A 20,657-nucleotide genomic window follows, 5' to 3' on the forward strand; every position below is an offset into this window, starting at 1 on the left:
TCTGAGGAAAATAAGCTACCTTTTTGGAAAACATGGAATTTCTATTGACTAGAATAACCGAAACTTGATTTTATAAGCATTAACACAAATAGCTTTGATTTCATCATCAGTGACTTGCATCTGTCTGATTTATGTAACAAATGCAATATATTAATGTTACTGTTGTTGTTCGTCTCTAAGTGAGGTGATGCACTTTTGGAAAAAGAGGAATGATTGAGGAGAAAACAGCTGTCATCTTTTTAAGTCATCTGACAGTGTCATTGAAAATTGGGGGTTTGAGAAGAGAATGAGAATCTGCAAAAGTTGTGCATCAAAATTCTTTGGTACTTGCTCTACAGAAAGGTGTGTTGGCATCCTCATTTATATATAGAAATCTGAGTGGTTGTAAATGGCGTCCTGTAATTAGTAGAAATGATGTTTAAGGGCCTCTGCAGACCTTAGTGGTTAGAGGAGCAAAAGGTTGTATATTTAGTTTGTTTAAATCTTTTTCCCAGTGTTCTGACAGAATTGAGGCCAAATATTTGAGCTTTCCATGTTCTTTGCTCCTTGTTGTTTCCCTTGGAAGAGGAGGTAATTTGCTCCGTAATTCATTAATGTTGATCTTCTTTAAAATAAACAGTAATACAAGAGAAACTGAATTTTAGAAGTTAAGCCATGTGTTCCTGATAGAGTTGAAACCGTGTGTGTGAGCAGGGTACACAGGAGGTCTGTGACCACGTATTGCTGATTTCTTCAATAAATGCCAGTTTGGTTTGCACCAGATCTGCCATCCAAAATAAGCAAACCAATGACTACCTTAAATTCAGCATGACTTAACTATAAAAGGTGAATCAAACTTTTAAAAAATAATATTTGCTGAGCTCCAAACTGGGAGAGTCTAGGACTGATTTCATGTTATGTAGACCTAAGCTGCAATCAGCGGTACTTAAAGGCGGTAAAGGCAGAACAGAAATCAAAGTGGTCCCAGCGCTACGGTAGGTAGCCAAAGCCAGCTGGAGCAAAACGCAGTATTGCACATGGAGCTTCTGAACCTGCCTAGTCTGATTTACATCTACAAAGAGGGAATATCTCCTGAAGGGTACGATTCACCTACCAGGAAGTTCCTTGTTGAAAACAAATTGCTTATTGTTACTGCAGTCATATAATATTCTATAAGTGCTTAACCAGGGCCTCTTCAAAGGTGTTTGAACAGGAGCCTGTGAATTTAAAAGGACTATTTAGTTCCATTAACCTTTTTCTCTTAAAAAAATCCCTGGACTCTAACGGCTAACAAAAGCTTTCCTCCTGCCAGTGACTTCAACTCTTTTCTAATTTTATATTCACATACCGGAATTGAAAATGAAGTTACAAAGAAGTCTAACTGCCTTATCCCCAATTACTTGTTCACCATTAGTGATAAGAAATTGGCTAGGTTTGGAAGAGTTTATTTTCAGGGTCTAATCCAGAAATATGCTATAATGGGTCAAAATTAATAGTATGGAAACTGGCACCTGTGTTTTCAGATTTGTCCACTGTTCAGCCGCACCTACCTAAAATAATAATTAAAAAAAACGCTTTTTTTCCCATTCTGAAGATACTCTTAGGCTGGAGCTTTGGGCAGTTAAAAAAAAAAAAAATCTGTAGACCCTTTAAAAACTTCAGTCCCATTAACTTTTTTGACTTGTGTTCTTTCAGTCACCTTGTATCTTCCATGGAGTTTTGTGATGATCTAGTAGGGACGTAGCAGCTCCTCCTGTTGTTGTTTCATTCTCCTTGATTAAATTAGAAACACATTTCTTCTGGGCCTTGTTCTTTCTAAGCAGTAATCCTTTCCATCGCTGCCTGTGCTTCTAAAGGTTGCAGGTGTCTTCTTCCCCTCTGTCTGGCAGGTCAAGTCTGTGACTATGCTTGCCTTTTACCTGTTACTCAGGGCAGACAGCCTTTGACCTCTCTTCAGTCAGATGTGTTGAAATATCCTGCAATATTGACTGTTGGTGAAATTTAAGTTGGTGGTCATCTGTGAGCTGATTTTTATTTCCACCTGGACAGCCAACCTCCAAGTATAGCATCATGAAGGAGTGCTAGAAACTGTGAGATAAGCTTCTAAGTGCAGTGAGATTCCTGGAGCAGGCTGCCTATCAACTCTGTATCCAAAGAGAAACAAAAAGCAACAAGATGAACTTCTGAAAATTATGTTTTAATGCATCTGGGCATGGTATGTAGGGTGGGCATTGGGTCTTTGGTACCTGCTGTTTGACTTCACCGATCTGCTGTTGTTACACCAACCTACTTGCTAATGTAGACAAAGCATTACTTTAATGAAGTATGGATCTCTGCGCCGACATCACTAGCCTGCTATTAGTATGTATGTGTAGTAGTATGAATATTGTTTTGATATACATTTTATATTTTTGTGTGGACACACACTTAGATATGAGAGTCTTAACCATCTCTAGCTATAGCCTGTTCAGAGTCACATACAGTTTATCATCTGGAGTGAGCATATGATGTATTTCTTTCCATTAATATCCAGGTTGGAAGGGAAATGAACTAATTTTTGGGTTTTGGACAAAAAAAAGGAATGCTGTTCCAGATGCCTGGAGCTCCCACCCTTGCTACTGCTGTGACTTTGTTGTTTGGAGACCGATTTCCTCAAAGCTTGTTTATGAGAACACCACTTTATTTGGGTATCTGTGTTAAAAAAGAAACATCTTGTACTCTTCCCACTCTCATTGTTGAAGTTTTGCACGAACAGGTCATCTTAAATACTGCTCAGTGCATCATTTGAAATGTTCAGCATGTGATTTTTGGCTGTCAGGTCTGTTAGCAAATCACAGTTTGATTGTCTTCAAGACTGAGCTTTCTGCTACAGTCTGAACAACACTGACATTTCTTGGTTCTGGAAAACTGAATTTCCTGTTGTGTCCGTCTGGCACATACGGCTGAGAATTCACTAGCATCACCAGAGCAATGGAGCCAGCCAAGAACAAACGTTTGGCATGTTTTATGCTAGAAAAGCCTCATTTCAAAATCAAAACATGCATATGTGCATACTCAAAATGAAGTGGTAAATGCTTAAAAGTTGGACCAGAATAAAAAAACATGTCAGTATTTCTGTTGTCACTTCTTCAGTAAAGGTTGCGTCAGCTATGTTTTTCCCAAGGCACAGTTTGTACGTTGGAAATTTTCTTTCCAGTTAAATGACTGATTAATAAGTGAGTCTTCCATTTTTCAAGGCAGCTGAAGTGCAGTAGGCCCATTGTGTTCCTCATCGTAATTGAAATCTGTCATGGCTGCTTTAATCCATTTTATGAGTACTTGTGAGAGACCTCATGGTTTCTCTTTCTTCTAAGCCTTTGACTGATCTGTCACTCTCTTTTCTTGTGGGTTGAGCTCCTAACCCTGTGAGTATTCACACCCTGTAGTGTTTTCACAGATTTGTGAAGAACAACTTGGGCTACAAGTGGATGCCCAAGATTAAGAAGAGAGGCTTGCTTAGTCAGGGTGGACAGAAATTAAGTCTTCCTAATACAGCTTTTCAAAATAGGCCATATTAAAATTGCTTTGGCTTCTTATGGTATCAGTTCTTATTGATGTGCATCTTCTCTGCAGGCAGGCTTTTAGCTCTCATGCTTTAAGGCAAGTGGTAAGAAGCAAGCATGGAGAAGTTTTGGGAGGTTCATTACTACTTCACTAGTAAGAAAGTGTCTAAAAAGTCTCTGTTTATGCAAAAGAAAAAAAATCTTTTCCAAAGAAAAGTCCTGATAGCATGCAGTCTGCTATGTGTTATACGGATGCCTAATATTGTAGACCATAAAAGTAAGCATAAGTAATTCAGGCTTATTACAGAGTTTATTACTGAAGGTGAGAGCAGTGTTTCTGGTAAAAGCTGTCTTTTTTAACAGGATCGTAGACTAACTCTCCATAGGCAAATACAGCTGCCAAACTTCTATGCAAGAACCTCAGACCTTTCATATTTATGTCATGATCACATATCTTATTTAAAAAAGTTTTTGCTTGAATTTTAAAGATGTTACAGAGTCGAGAATGTGTTGGAACATTTTTAATTAACAATTTTTTGAAAGAGTTTCAGACGTCAAGATAAGCATACAAAGAAAGTGCCAGATAAAATAAAAATGAAATACTGAACAGAATTAGTCATACTTTAAGCTTGTGCTGCTTGATTCTAAAAGTTTTTGTTTTAGTGCAAGTCCCATTGGACTCATCAGAATGATTTCTGTGTTTGAACTGAATTTCCTGTTTGTTCACTTATTAAGTTATATTTTAAGAAAAGTTTTTCCTGGCTGAAACATACAGTGATAACAATATAGAGAAAAATGAAGATGTTAACATCATTTTACTTTTCTAATTGGAGAGAAAATGTCTGTCACTTGTGACTTGAAGAGGTAGAGCAGAAAGTAGCTTATTACCAATTTGCATTGTACACACAAAATCCCCAATATTCTTGTCTGGGAAAAAACAAATCTAATTTTAAAAACATGCATGCCTCTATGGTCTTCATCAGAACAGTGAGAGAGCTATGGCCATTAAAAAGATGTAGTGGGTAGCTTTCATGGGGAATTTTCTCTTTTATGAACTGTAACAATAAGACCTGAAGACTCATTTTTGTTAATGCATTTAATTACACACATTATCTATAAACAAAACAAAGACATACTAGTTGCCAGGGCAAGCTGATTCATCCAATAATAATGAAATGTATAAACTGCCATTTGGTGGAATGGATGGAGGAAGGGTGTTGCCATTCTGCTAGGGAGACTGTCATTCAGAATGGACCAGGAAGCGAAGCTTAGATAACTTGGCCTAATTATTTTGCATATGCAGTCTAATTTGATCAGTAGTTGATCTTAATTAAGTAAAAATAGACACACCAAGCTGGTGTGTTTTACTGTGGTTTCTGAGCATGGATGTTACAAGGATTTAATCTTTAGTAATTTGATTTTTCTAGGCCAAATCCTTGTTTGGTGACCAGAGCTGCCTATCTTGATGTCCTTGTGATGCTGAGTACTCACCTGGGGAAGTTTCAAAAGCAAGGTAAGTCAGATGTACTGCTCTATAAATTGGATGGAATATCTGTGGGGAAATTTCTTACCTCTGTTGAATCTGGAGAAACAATAATATATTACTTGTACTCATGGTATCTACTGAATGCTGGAGTCCTTTAGCTGCTTTGTATAAAAGGGCCCTTTATTCTGCCTTCTGTAGAACTAGTCCTGGGGATTGTTGATGAGAAGAATGAGGTATATGGCTCCATGTCAAAGCTTGAAGCGATGATCTTGCAGTATTCCTAATCCTAGAACTGTGTAACAACAAAAGAGATCCCCTTCAGTGTTCCAAAATATTTCTCTGATCTAAGGTTGTACATACAAACAAAATCCAGACCCCGGAATATTGCTACTTTAACCTTTCCTGAAAGCCACAGAGCTGTTCCCTCATGAGACACCTGAAAGTGTTTCAGAAAAACAGTGTTTTCTCATGTTAGAAGTTTTATAAGAAACAACTCTGAGAGCTTCTTTACATTTCTTTTTTTATATTGATTCTTTATTTATCACTGTGAAGTTTTTTGAAGGGCCAGTCAGAACTATCAGTGGTTTTAATGATGCAGAGTGTTATTTGCAACAATACAAAACATACTGTAAACAATAAGGAAAACAAAGGTATGGAGGAAGGGATACCCTTTCAAGTGTGACTGTGTATAGGCAACTTTCGGTCAGCTGTAACTAGCTTCCTTGTGGGCCTGTTTGTTCATTTTTTATGAACAAGTGAGCAATAAATTACATTGTCAGTCCAGGAAGGCAAGTGAAGAATAGCTCTTTCACTTCATTAAAATTCCTAATGACTAATTTTAACACTGCATTTAAGTCATTGGAACCGTTCTTTATTTCAGATAGTCTTGTTTTGGGGGCTGTTCTTAATTTTAAAACCAATTCCTTTTGCTTTTTTGCTTAGACCTTTGGTAGAAGTAGTTCCATTTTAATTCCATAACTGCTATTCGTGTGATTTCTTGTGAATGTTCAAATAGTGATAGTTCTCAGGAAAATGAGCTGGTGATGAACATGTCTGAAATGAACTTCTTCAGACAGGTTGATGTAGAATCCAGCCCTTATAACAGAAGCATAGACATAGAAAATATGTGACAGGTGGGTTCCACTATACCAGGGGAAGACGGTTAGGGTTATTGGGGCCTCTAGGAGATGGGTCTGATATTTCATGTCCTCCAAGAGTCATTCCTCTCTCATGGGTCCCAGATGTCAAGATGTACTGTTCAGTAAAGGAAACTTCCAGGTGATGTTGCACCGTAGGTCTTGTTCTGTTGGGTACTGACCACTGTTTGTGACTAGGTAAGGGCTACATGCTTTATAGGGAGGAATGCACCACCCTGTATAAAGCAGTCTCAATATCACATGGCTCTAGGGTTAAGTTTTTTCCTGGCTCTTTAAGGTTTGTTTTGGGTAAGCTATACCTACCACCAATAATTCCTATGTTACAATATATATTTACTTATTTTTGTTATTTATACAAAATAAAGTTTCTTAAATCCTGATATGCTATTGGCCTTTGTGATTATCCTTTGCAATACTTTAAAAAGTCTAGCTGTGTATCACATCTACAAAATAAACAAAAACAACCCCCAAAGCTCCCTTCAACCATATTTGGGCTTATCGCTGTTCTTTTTAATTTGAGTACTCCTTTTTTTAAAGCCAGATCCTCTTTGGAATATTAATTTTTACACTTTTTTTGATCATGATCCTCTACCTCTGTTCAACTCCTTTGTAGTATGACTCATCCCAGTCTTTCTGTATTCTCTTCATACAAAGTTTTTTTCCCTCTGCTTGTGATTATTCTCGTCACTCACCCTCCAACTCTATTTTTCTATTTTCTTTTTTGAAGGAACAGCCAGTATTGCAGGTGAGTGCTCCTCATTTGCTTAGTTAGTGGACATTACATTTCCTTTATCAGTCTCTTTCCTATTTCGGTTATCTTCGGGTTTTTTGTCTGTTTTGCTTTTTAAACAATTGCTGCACACTTGAAAAAGCTTTTATTGACCTCTCCTCACAAGGAAACTCCCCTCTTTTTTTTTTTTTAATGCCCCTGACTTGTGAATAGCCCTTTGAGCCTGAGGGACTGCACCATGCTGTGGCAGGATTACTGACTGTAGTGGATTCATTTATTTTTCAGAGCTCATGTGGACTGTTCCAAACCTGGGTGCTGTAAGGTACAGTTTCTGTAGAAGGAAAGCAATTAGTTTTGCAGACTCCCTCTGCTCCAGGATAGTTCATTAGTATCGTCTTGCTTAAAAGTTTCATTCCTATATAGGTTTAAAATGATACATTGCAGGCAATATCTACAGAGAGTAGAAACTGAGACTGGAAATACGGTTTTGAAAACTTGAAGATACATTAGGGACAATTTTATATATCGCAGGCAGAAGCCCTTCTGAAATGAAGGAATAATATGTTTATATTAACTACAACCTGAGTGTCCCATGACACAGTAAGAGAAAGACTAAACTCAGCAGTTAAAAATGAATGTTTTGAGTCTCACATTTAAATGTTCTGTAAGGAATAATTATTAACTGAAGCTTTATACTTTTCTGAGATTAAATATCTTACTCATATATGTGTATCGCTGGTTATGAGCCAATTTTTCTCTGTTTTAATCTTGATTTGTAAAGTTGTTTCAATGAATAAAGAGTGAAGGACAAATCCAAATAAAACTGTTTCTTGATGTGTTTATCTAAGAGGCCCCAGGAAGTGCTGTATATGAGTTCCAGGCCATGGGCTGAAACTGATTTTCATCAACAGAAACGGGAATGCAATGTAATGAGCCTGCAACTGGTTAAAATCAGACCACTTCTAATTGATTACGCCTGTCTAAAGGGGCTACAATTACAAAGAGATTTTCAGAATACAACCCTGTCTAGGGCTTTCCTACATTACGATTATTTTCTGTAAGTGATTTGTTGTCTTCAATTAATAAAATCTGTCTCTTAAAGTGCAGGACAGCCCTTAGGGAATTTACTTCACAAATTCAAAACAATTTAAAATGTCGGATAAGGAAGGCAGGGAGTAATGGATACCAAAAGCATCTTGTCCAGCGAAAAATTTATTGCTGGCCAAATGATGTTTATTTATCTTAAAACAAACAAAAAAAACCCCGTCGTTATTCTGGTTTGCTGGTTTGGATGGAAGTGTTGCCTGATTCATGTCACTGGGAAAACACAGTTTTCTTTCCTTGAGTTGATAGGCAAAATCTAGAGCATTTTTTCCAGCTCCTGATTTGCCTAAGGGTCGTCTTATGTGCAGAGACAATCCATAATGCCAAGACTATGTAAACTTACAACATCGTTTTTTTCAGTTATCAATCGTGGTCAGAACTCAGAAAAAAACCTGAAGCAAGCCTTTTTTTAGAAAAAAAGTTAAAATATATAAATAAAAATACTATTTTTGCCTTTATTGAGAGCAAAGAAAAGTTCTTACCAGGCCTAGGATTATTTGATGAGCTAATGTCTATTGTCAGTATTAATAAGTATTAATAATATCCAGTGAATTTGTTCTTGCAGACCTCTTTGATATATTGTCTCCACAGTAGCTGTTTTCATAGACTTGGAGTCACAGATGTCCAGGGCCTTTTCAGTCTAATGGGTAGAACAAAGCAGTCCTCTTCCAGAGGAATTTCTGGAACTTGTACCCTGCTAAAAAGCAGTTAAGTTACTCCTTCAGAAGTAAACCAGCACCAGAATGGGTGGTGTAGGAATAGCGGGAAGTTCCCGAACTTCACACTTCAAGCATTACTGGAGGAAGCAAGTAACACTTGTAGGCATCTTTGGAGGGGAAAAATGCTTCCTAGTTCAGGTGAGAATGTGTCCAGCCTTAACTGTGTTTATAATTATTTGCAAATTCACAAGTCTTGATCAGCAGGAGTTAGAAGGAAGAGGTCTATCAAGCTGTAGTGCTGCAGATGCATGTGTGTGTCTGAGGTTACGCGCTTTTCTCTGCACTCAGAGATGGGCTTTGCAAGAGACAGGATACCAGACTACAGGCAGGCTGTGCTGTGATATAGTGGTTCAGTGGATAAGATTCCTCTGTTGAATATGTGGACTTTTGACAGGACCTGTCATAGACATTCCTGCTTTCAGATCTCCTTGAAATTGGTGTCTGAAGCTAAACAATAAGATGAGAGTATTACTGTGATCCTGCAGTCCTGGTAACATAAGAGCCAGCGCGGTGTATTGCAGTGAAAGCTCAGATCTGGGATGCTCTGTCTCTCTGTAACAGATGAAGGATGCCACAAGACAAAGTGGTCACATTTTCTTTCTTGCTCACATGTCAGAACAGTTTTCTGATAGTATTTTGTCAATTCATGAGGGGAAAAATGGATGCAACTCGCTAAAATATACTTGACTAATAAAAGCATGTTTTACCCAGGGCTGTGTTAAAAAAAAAAACGGCACTTGTCAATAAAGTGTTGTGTTGAGTCCATAAAGCCCATCAACATAAGTGAAATAGGATGTAGAACAGAAGTCAGGGAAAAGATGTAAGAAAAATTTGCTAAAGATAATCCTTCCTAGTTGTTCTTTTATACTGTATATATGCTGTCAATCTCCTGTCTGGTTTGGCCTATTATCGAGTATAGTGTCTTCAAAATTCAAGTTTGATGAGGAAAGAGAAAACATTTAAATAGGATGTCAAATAGGATGACTCTCTGATTTAGGAGAAGCTGCCACTTGAAGTCTAACTATGCATTTTTCCTTTCTGCATTTGAGGTGTAAGAATTTATAAAAGTTTTTGAGATTAACAGAACTCCACTGTTGTTGTCATCAGTGGGAACAGTTACTCAGTATTTACATAATTAATCCTGTTCATAAATAGATTGTTTTGATATCAAAATGGAGCAGCCAGTATTCTGCTCTCACTAATATATTATTTCCTTGAGTTTTGCAAAAACAGGCTTCCATTTTCTTACTGTCTCCCAAACAGTTAAACCTTTTGTAGATGTAGCTTAGTTAAGATTCTTAAATTCTGCTCATGAACAACAGAAACAATTGCAAAAAATACTGTGCGTCGCACATGTGTGTTTGAGATCAGAAACATAGGCAGTTATATACAACTGTCTGCTGGTTTTGTCTTTTTTTACGTTCTCAAATATGAGGAAATACTGTGTTTTAAATGACGTATATTGCAATATCATTCTCTTAGTTACATTTGTCCTTTTTAATTAGAAGTTACAAAATGTATTGGCAGAAATAGTATGCATTATCAAACTTCTAGATGCTTTGCAATGAAAGCCCAAATTGTTTAAGTAGGAATGTCTTAAAGTGTTTTGCTTAAATTATATGATTTGTAGGACTTTTAAATAGCATTTGAAGACTGTGCCCACTTTTTTTCTATATTGTACTTCTTACTCTTTCTTATTTTGAAAAGAAGCTAAATTGTAACTAAAATAAGTTTTTCTGCAGGCTAACTTAAAAACTGATAATGTTTAAATGGTAGAAATTTGACAGGAATAACTAGGTTGGTTATTTTATCCATACTTTAACTTTCTTTACCTAAATCCCTAAGAAGTGCGGCCAAGCAGTTATTTGAACAAAACCACTGGCATCTTGTTAATGCATGTTTTGGTTATTTGGTCTAATTAGCTTAAACTTAAGAAGTTCCATCTGAACAAATTGAAAGCAATTTTTGTTTGTTATGTCAGAAAGTATATAAACTTTGTGTGGCGGTATATTGACTTTGGCACTTGGTCAGTGTTGTTATTTTGACTCAAGGAAGGTCAAGACTTAAAACATATTTATAGAATCATCTAAATGGCCTATGCCTACTCACATTAAATTAGACAAGTCAAAAGGCAGTGTAGTTGGGTACCCAATATTCTAATTCAATGAAGACAGGAGAATGAAGTTGAGGATGGGATTGTTGGAGGTCCAAGAGACAGGGAGTGACTGGGAGTTGCACGGACAGTAAAATGCCAGAGGCAGATCAAGTGGACGTACTAAGTTAAGGTGGCCAAAAGATAGCGCAAAAGTGAGTGCGAGACAGAAAGACAAAGCAAATGGACCGAGGCTGAAAGGAGTAAATGCTGGGAGAAAGGAGGTGGAGGTGTGCAACACCAGTGGGTGGTCAAGGAAATGTCGGAGGCAGAACTTGTGGCACAGATGTGGGAGGAGGAAATGAGAAGTGTTTTCAGAAAGATTGCGGGGGCACAGTGAAAGGAGGAGGGTTGTGGAGGGTAGAACATGATATCGCTGGAATGCTGTGTTGAACAGGGAATATGGAAAGGTGTTACAGGAAATAAGTGCACTAGGGGAGAATGGAGTTGATTGTGTTTGTTAATGTTAGCGGTTAAAATTCTGTCCCCATGTGAGGACAAAGAGTGCTCATCCTTCTGAAATCTTGTTTCAGGTTCTCTTTAGGTTCCAGCCTGTACCACTGACTGACTTGCACTGTCTCCATGGGGTTTTATGGTTTTCTATGAATGGAGAAAAAGGGGAAAACACAGTGCTGTGCCAGAGAGAAACTGTAAGAAAAATAGCAGCCTTAGTGTCCAGATCAAATGCTTTTTTCTTTCCCCCTTTTTTTTTCGTTTGAAAACTTTTCCTTACTGTACAAAATGCAATGGGATGCTTCTGTCCTCAACAATGTATTATCTGTGGATTCTGTTAATCACTCATGTTTGTAGTTTTGAATTGTATTGTGAGTACTGATGCTTAGTCTCTGATGTCAAAGATGTTGGAGAGGTCTTTAAAAGAAAACATGCTGCTTAAAATATGCCCTGTTCCTAATCATCAACAGTTATCTTAGTTCCGCATTGTAATAAAATAAGCTTTTCTGTTCTCTTTTTTTTTCCCATTTACCAGTGACTTCGCCTAATCCATTTTTAATAAAAAAGGAAAATATGAAAGAAAATACTTTTCCTTAATATTTGTCTAGGAAAATCTCTTCTTGGCACCGATTACCTTTCAGCCTTCTCTCTGTTCATATGATCTCTTCAGATATCCTTGGATACATGGTAGTTTGTGAGTGCAAAGGATTTTAACTTCTTCTCAGTCCATAAATAGTTGCAACTTCTTGCAGGTTGTGGTGAATGCAGGTGATGATGCATCATCATGCAGGTGATGATGAATATCCAGATTTTTGGTGCTCGGACCCCCTTCCTGTAACATTGTACTGCAGACACAGCAGCATTTCGTTGCTGCTCTTGTAATTTTTGTCTGACTTTGCAGAGTGTCAGTAAGTTTTCTGATGCCAGGAATGATTTCTCCCCTTTTTCCCTTCTTTGTTCTTTTCTGGAGCCTCCAGTAGGAAGATGGAAGATGGCTTGGATGCTCGAGGGGCTGCATACAGGATTTGATCTCAATATTTATCTAGAAGTGTGCAAATACCTAAATGTATCATAATTACAGATATAGAGGAAAAGCCTTTCACACAATATACACTTGATGATATGGAGAGTTGTCCAATTGGCAGTAGCCTAGACAGCCACTGTAAAATTACTTAAATCCAACAGAAATATATAATCAGTCCTGTACATCAGCTGGCAAGGCGATGAAACAAGTTTAGGTATGGAAGGAATTCAGATGACTTTTGTCACTTTTGAACATATTGTAGAATCTCTGAGATGAAAGATCAGCTGAACTCTCCATCAGCTGACAGCTTGTTAATCCCTGAGCAGGGAAGTTTTTCTGTACTTACTGTATGTATCTACTTATTCTGGGAACAGACTGTAGAATAGTGCCTGCATGCCACTGCAGGGAAGAGCAGAAGAAAGTCAGGCAGGGCACAGGTTTTGGAGCTGGCTAAACTTTGAGGAGGTTTGTAGCTAGAGATTCATCAGATCTGCTAATTCCATTCTGCTCCTTCTCCTTTCCTCTTTATTTTCAGATGATGAAAGATCATTTAACTTCATATAACTGACTGTGAACATCAGTTGATCACAAATAGGATTAAAAAAACAACCCCTCAAACCTAGATGATGTGACATAGACGTATCTATATCTCAATGTAGTGGACATAAAGGGATTGAGGAAGACTGTGGGATGTTTGTGCACTGTGTTGAGGAGAACCAAGTTGTTGTGTAAGATGTGTCCCTTCCTAGAAGAGAGCCGAAGTTCTTCCTGTCCCACAAATGAAGCAATCCTTAAGGGGGGAAAAAAAAAATAATCCACTTAATTCTTGGGAGCTCTTTTCCATCTGTCGGCATCCTGGACAAGCCTGCTGTTTGCCAGGATCCTTGTTTGGTCAGCCAAAATTTGTTCTTCTCACAGCAGCTGGTCATTCAAACTGTACAATGATTTTTGTTTGTAAATAAAAGTATGTCTTTAGTGTATCTTAACAACAGAGGCAGACATTTACTTTGGGAACCAGTGTGGTTTTTTGGTTTAGTCAGATATTTTGGTGTAAGCCAAAGAAAAGAGTTTACTTAAAGTTAAGCAGAAGAGAAAATATTTACATGAAAGCCAGGAAAGATTTCTTAGTGATGAAGTTGGAAGCAGGAATATTTCCACTGCATTGTAATAAGACAGGGGCTTTTTTTCCTTCTGTACATATGTGTGTGAAAAAAGAGTGTTGGAGAACATGTTGGAGAGCACAAGATGAATGCAGAAGGATTTGCTCTGTGGTGTGTTGAGGCTAAGCAAATATGCAGACGGTCTTATTTCGCTGACAGCCTTGCTGTTGAGACATCCAGTTTTAAAGAGGCTTTCTGTAAAATAGATGAGCCATGGTGTCCAGTCTTTCACAATTACATGGGAAAAACAGAAGTAATCCAGAGGCTTCCAAATCACAAGTTTTCAATATATACAGAAAAAGAGCATCAGTGGCAGAAAACTTACATCGCAGTCTCTGCAAACTAGTAGTTCTAGGAGTGAGTAGCTCCGCTGTGTTTTTTATATGAAAATAATTTTCCTTTTCAAAGATGAAGGCACAGAGTGAAGTTATGCTGGCCTTGCAAAATTCAAATGAAGATTTACTGAACCGGATCTGAAGCTCTGTGCGTGGCCAGCTCCTGGAGTCAATGGAAGGGTCACCCCTCTCTCTGATGTTAGGTTGCAGGCTCTAGCAAAGTTGGCAGAGTTGACACCAACAAAATGAAAGACACCCTCCTCCTCTTCCCCTGATGTTTATCTCTATCTCTTTTTGTCCACCTAATACTGCTCTCCCTTGCTTGCCCTAGAGCATTGACCCTTCCATCCTGTTGGTTTTCATGTTACTGCTTGCACGTATGATAGCTATACCTCAATGCAAAGCAGCGTTGATAGGAAATAAAAGCACTCCTCTTGCAACATACTTAGAAATACATACTTGGTTTGAACAACTGAGCTAGTGGACTTCTGTATTGCTGAAATGCAGCTGAGGAGGGAAGCATGTAGGAAGCTGAGAGGGTGCAGGGCTCCAAAACTGAAGCTGTTTCTCTTCTCGAACGCTTGAACTTGAACCTGTTTCTTTCAACTGCCTGGGATTATTTCTGTTGTTAAACTGGTGTCTGTGGAGTCAGGCTGGGTAATAACTGGGATGAAGGCCTAATCCCTCTCCAAGGCAACTAGATGGTTCAGAAATTAAGGAATTCTGGCAGTTGGATACTTGTCATGTGACATAGGCATTAATGCTAGTTTATGCTATGATGCCGGTATGTAATGCTAGTCTGTTTGGAGGGGTTTTAGAAAATGCAGGGAATAAAATACACAAGTTTGTATGTTATGAGATGGAAGCCACCTCTGTCATCTGCTGTGACGTGTGGATTATGCTGTGACACAGGTTGACAGTGATATTGCAATTTCTTTGACTACATCATGCCTGTTCAGAAAAGAAACTGTAGTGAAAACATGTATGACAGAACTAATGGTTAGGTAAAATGTCTGAAAGTCTTTTTCAAATACCAAATTTCTTTGAAGCTTGTCTGGAATTACTCAGAAAATGCTTCTGCCTTATATGCTAGACAGTTTACAACCATGTCAAGTTTCTATGTAAATGTCAAATTAAGATGGCTTTGGAAGAATTTGAGTATGAAAGAGCAGGATATAGAATCATAGAATGGTTTGGGTTGGAAGGGACCTTAAAGCTCATCTAGTTCCAAGCCCCCTGCCATGGGCAGGGACACCTTCCACTAGACCAGGTTGCTCAAAGGCCCATCCAGCCTGGCCTTGAACACTTCCAGGGATGGGGCATCCGCAGCTTCTCTGGGCAACCTGTTCCAGTGCCTCACCACCCTCAGAGTGAAGAATGTCTTCCTTCTGTCTCATCTAAATCTGCCCTCTTTCAGTTTAAGGCCATTACCCCTTGTCCTATCACTACATGCCCTTGTACAAAGTCCCTCTCCAGCTTTCTTGTAGGCCCCCTTCAGGTACTGGAAGGCTGCTAGAAGGTCTCCCTGGAGCCTTCTCTTCTCCGGGCTGAACAACCCCAACTCTCTCAGCCTGTCTTCAAAGGAGAGGTGCTCCAGCCCTCTGATCATCTTTGTGTAATAGAAGGATTAAGGAAGTGTCTTCATGGGCAATAAAATGAATCCATATTTGTGTGGCAGCTTCATGTCAGATTGAGCAATTCAGTGATAATATTTGGACAGGCTTTTTGGTAGTACTCAGTGCTTAATTATAAATAGCAAAGTTATAAGGCAATGACTTGTCTTCTTGTAGATGCTGAAGAAATCTAACTAAGTTTGCTTTAATCTTTGTATTTACCTTTAATGCATTTTGATATTTTAAAAACTCCAAACTTCTAACATCCCTCAACACCAGTGGCAGTGTTGTTCTTTTCTGTACTTCTTCATGATTTTCCCTTATTTCGTGCTTGTATTTGAATTCTGTGGGATATAGCATATTAATTTCCTTGCAGTACAAGCTATACAGACATCTGAACTGGGCAAAAATCTTGGGTTTGATATTATAAAAATGTTTATTGCTGCTGATGGAGAAGGTTGCATGTGAAGATTTCAGTCTACGTGTGTGAGAGGACTACTGATTTTTTTTTTTTTTTTTCTTTCATTTTGTGTCAACATTGCCAATTTGCTAGAGCCTGAAACCCCCTGGCATCACAGATAACAGGGACCTTTTAGTTCACGCTGGGAGGTGGCCATGCACTACAGAAGGTTCTCGGGCTGTGCTGTTGCATGTGGGCAGGTTGCCCCAGTGTAAATGACTGAAATGTCACAGTTCCTGTGCTGACACGAGATGTCAGTGCAGCTCCTTTTTTCTTAGCTGTGTTAACTGTTCAAAGTTAATAGCCATAGGAAAAGCATACTGGATTTTTTAATCAGTAAATTCTTTAGATTGATACACACAGGATATCTATCCTGTATCTATATATGTATATACAGGATATCTATCCTGTATCTATATATGTAGAAGGGGCATCTTCTTAATAGTAACCTTTTCTGATGAAAGCTGTGCAAAGCATGGGATTTTCAGTACTATCAGAATGGCCCTGTCATCGTTTCTTCTGATTTCAGTTGCAGCTGGGTAGGCTGACAGACAGCACTTTCTCCAGTCTAATCTCTGATTTTAGAGCTATTCTATCAATTATAATATGGTTGCATATTTGTATTTGGTGCTTTTTGAGGTTTCCAAACTATCTACATTTTTTTCCAAGTATACTTAATACAGTTTATTTGTGTTAATCACTTTCTACAATGGTAGTGCAAAGCATGTACAATTTGCAAGACTGTATTAGTAGCTTGATTTAAGGACATACTTATCAAACAGCTATAATTTTTAAAGATGACAGGCAATCTGCAAAGTATTGTAACATTTTTTTACAGTTTGAAGCTTTCATCCCATGTGTTGAACAATTTATAGTTTTCAGAAAAGTTTGTGTCCTTATTTCTTTCTATTTAAATATGAATACACGTGATATCTGGGAAAGCTGTTTTATAATTCCGTTTAAAATGAAGGAGAACTATGTTTTCATTTCATGCCTGAATCTACCTGGTGGTACCTTTTGTGTACCTGATGTTTTTCAGCTTCAGAATCACTTCGCGGTCTGGAGCAGATGCTAACATCATCTATTTGTCACTTTACTGAGTTTTATTCTCATTTCAGGAATGCAGTTGTTTGGATTTTGGGAAGAGATGAACAGAGTTATTTCAGATTCTGAATTGGTGTCCGGTATTCCCTACTCATCTGCGATACCAGGACTGATACAGTATCTTCAGAGCATCACCAAACTTGTAATATCAGTGCTGTCAGTGACTGCAGGTCCTGACATCCAGAGCAGCAGTTCACCTGTTGCAACGAAAATAGCCACGCCATCATTGTCAATAGTTCAGCTCCTTCACTGTGAGTTTCATGAAGTACGTCTGCTTGCATTGGAAGCAATATTGCTGTGGTTGAAACAAATACATTCCAAGCAGATTGCAGAAGGAGGAGGAGGTGTATTGTGTTTACTCTTTGGTTTGGAAGGCACTCTTCTCACAATGGCTCTGAAGGAAAAGAATCTCCAGTGCTTTTGCAAGGTAGAAGGGTGTTATTTTATTGACGTTTGATATGTTTTCAGTAAATTATATTCTTAATTTTAAAATATATATTACTTCAAAAGTGCATGATGTTTTTTAAATAGTATGTGAGTGTTTGTTTTTGGTTTGGTGTTTGGTTTTGTTTGTTTGTTTTACATTGGATAGGAGCTGTGCTATAATTCTGTGACAGATCTTCTTGCATAAAAGCAAGAACTTCCTCTTTCCTTTCTTAGCACTGTCAGGAGAGGACCTTTGTGTTTTTGGATTGAAGTTTAAGCCAGTGTTTTATTGATCTCAAATATACACATTCATGTTGAGATTGTTTGTAAATTCTTTTTTATGAATTGTGTGTGCAGGTGCTGAAAATTCTTTATACTATGGATCTCAGAAATGTGCTTCCAAAGACTGAATGCTCTATAAAAATGAATCCAAATGAGCTCTTAACCTGGAGTTTAAACATTGTAGATATCTCTAACAGGTATGGTCTTGTCATGCACGTTAAAATACTTACATTTTAAAAATTTTAAATGTTGAAGCATTAATTTATTGGGTTTGGACTATCTGTTGATTTAAAAATCTGTGTTTCAGAAAAGTGAGTGGGGCTTATTTGAATAAAGAGAGCTCTTGATGAGAATTTTTCAGAGAAGCTAGACGTGGATCTGTATTATTAAAAAGGCCCATAAGTCATACTGGCAAGCACCCTGTCAGTGTCCAGTAATACAGTTCCTGAAATAAGTAGTAGTTACTCCGGCTGTCAGATGATAGCCAGTGAGCATAGCTCTTCCTGAATGGTAACTGGGAAACACCTTAACACATAGAATTGATGATCCAAACACACGCTCATTCGCTGTGAATCTGCCATCCGTCCTACCCTGGTTTATCTGCAGACAGTCTGTAGAAAGACTGACAGATCTGATTTCCCTTGTTGGATTGGCAGAAATGGTTAACACTAATCCTTAGGGTTCACACTCCTTAATCAGACTGTAAAGTCAGCAGAAAGCACTGAAAATTTGGAGCCAGTTTGTAGTTCGTACTGAATTAGAAGCTGTGTCCATCCATTCCTAACAGAATGGACGAACAAGGTTAAAGTGTCCAGGGGCTAAGGACAAGACCATCCTGCTTCTAATAGTCTCTTTTTTTAAGCCATATAAACATTGCACCCCAGTGTTACCAATATAGAATATTTACAGTATAGAGTGTAGAACAGCATTTTATAGCTGCGCACATTTGCTGCTGATTTGCACTAAATTTTTCAAGTTGAAATGATGACATGGAGTGTTTATTTCTGGAATGAAATAAGATACTTGTGGTAAAATAACACTGACTGGTGCTGTTAGAGGGAAATAGCTGAAATAGCAGACCTTACTGCTCAGGTGTTGCCATTCCCTGCGGTGAGACCAGCCCTTCAGGAGCCACAGTGCCAAGCGCTGTGTCCTTAGACCCTGCTGGGCAGTATGGAGGCTCGGGAGCCAGCAGTTGGCATATTCTGCACTAGTAACATTTCCAGCAGCTATAGAAGAGATATTCCCGGAGCTTAACACCAACTTGAAGAAATGCTTTTGTTTATCATTTAAAATAATGTCTGGTTTGTTTGCTTGGCTTCCATTTTCAAATGTGTTTTTCTATGGGAAGTATGCAGATAGTAAATAAACACAAGAGGTGAAAGTAAGAGCATATTTCATTTGCACATCAACTAAAAACTTAACTAATGTCAAGATCTGTAATGTAAAAATTCTGAGTGCTCAGCTTGCAAAATACCCATTGGTAATAACCAGGAATGATTAAGAACTGGCTGGGTTTTTTCTAGCGATGAAATGGTGGCAGAAATAGCTGCTTTTTTTGATATGTTCTTTACTTTGTTTTCTCAGCACTGAAGTTCAAAGTATAGCTCTCAAATTTGGCTCCAAGTTGGTTATCCATCTTTTGCAGAACCATCAGCAGGTAAGGGAAATGGAGCTGCTTAACAGTGTTGTAATTCTGGAGGTTTTGGTCATAGAAGTAACGTGGCTTCTTTTAGATAGAAGCCCCAAGCTTGTGTTTTCTTGTGTCATTGCACCTTTTCTGGCTTTATGTCTTCCTCTCTGAATACGCTGCCACATTCTGAAATGAAACGGCCATGGATATCATCTCAGTATATCCCTCTCAAAGTCATTTCAAGGTAAATACGTAAGTAAATTTTTCTGATGGTTTAATTTCAACTTCTGAGAGCGTCCAAAACAGTCACTATAATGTGGAAAGAAAAATGCCTACGGTGATTTAACACATGTACTGAATCCAGTCCATTTACTAAAGTTCAACTTTGTTGTGGTTTGTAATTGCGGGGGAGCCAGGAGGAGAGCAGATCTGAGGGGAAGGCAAGAAGCTGAAGCAATGGTTGGGTGCAGTTCCCTTCCTCACTGTGTACAGTATGACTTTGCCAAGTCTCAGCCTGAAATCACTGTCTGAGCACACCAGCTTGTTGTCTGCATGGAGTTTCTCATTGAATTTCCTCTTAAAATTTGTTTTTAAAACACTAGAGTAAGTATAATAACCCTTGTAAAAATTCAAGGCTCTGTGTTCTCCGTTCCTGTTTATAGACTATTTAATTTAGATTTACACCAGCACAAATTACTGGCTCAGATTTATTTTGATTTTAAATTGTCAGTCTGTGATGTCACATATGTATGTGTAGAACAGTGCTAAGGCAGCTTTTAATGCTAGACAATTTTTTTTAAAAAAACAATCTTTTGTTTTCAAAGATACAGAAAACACTTAATGGATATTTAAAAATAGACAAAATTCTCATGATCTGTTTTAAAATGAAGATTTTTTTTTTCTTATGTAGGTGTTATTTTTTTATAGAATGTGCAGCAGAATTGATTCATATTGTATGCTAATAATCTTGTCTCATTATAAAAAAAAAAAAGGAAGCCACAAATTTGCACACAAGAATTGGGAACATGAATTATGATGTTAAATCTTTTTGTTTAAGAAAGGCAAAATGCAAGGACTTCAAGTTATAAACGTTAAAATAACCATATAAACCTGGTTTCACAAATAGACATAGAACATGTTATTACTCTGAAGTTTTGTCTTAATTTACAAGGAGAAATTAATGAAAAATGCTGTAACAATCTTAACTGTAGTAATGCTAAAACAACTTTCTCTAATAAGCATGTAAATCATGGGAGATCTAAGACATCTGTACAGAGAGTGCCTTCTGCTTTGTAAAA

The 20,657-nt window shown here is 37.9% G+C and overlaps 1 protein-coding gene across 6 annotated transcripts in view; it reads left to right on the forward strand.

Annotated features, from left to right (window-relative positions):
* Positions 1-20,657, forward strand: part of THADA (THADA armadillo repeat containing) — a 168,671-nt gene that overhangs the window by 113,928 nt on the left and 34,086 nt on the right. For 5 of the 6 annotated variants that reach the window (XM_075496299.1, XM_075496302.1, XM_075496301.1 and 2 more), the window contains exons 31-34: positions 4,949-5,034; positions 17,033-17,445; positions 17,802-17,923; positions 19,314-19,386. In XM_075496299.1, the coding sequence (XP_075352414.1) occupies positions 4,949-5,034; positions 17,033-17,445; positions 17,802-17,923; positions 19,314-19,386 (694 nt within the window). Of the gene's footprint in view, positions 1-4,948; positions 5,035-17,032; positions 17,446-17,801; positions 17,924-19,313; positions 19,387-20,657 lie in introns of those variants that run through there. The other variant, XR_012774823.1, reaches the window with a different exon arrangement.

This window comes from Mycteria americana, chromosome 3 (assembly GCF_035582795.1).
Source record: "Mycteria americana isolate JAX WOST 10 ecotype Jacksonville Zoo and Gardens chromosome 3, USCA_MyAme_1.0, whole genome shotgun sequence".
NCBI classification, from domain to species: Eukaryota; Metazoa; Chordata; class Aves; order Ciconiiformes; family Ciconiidae; genus Mycteria; species Mycteria americana.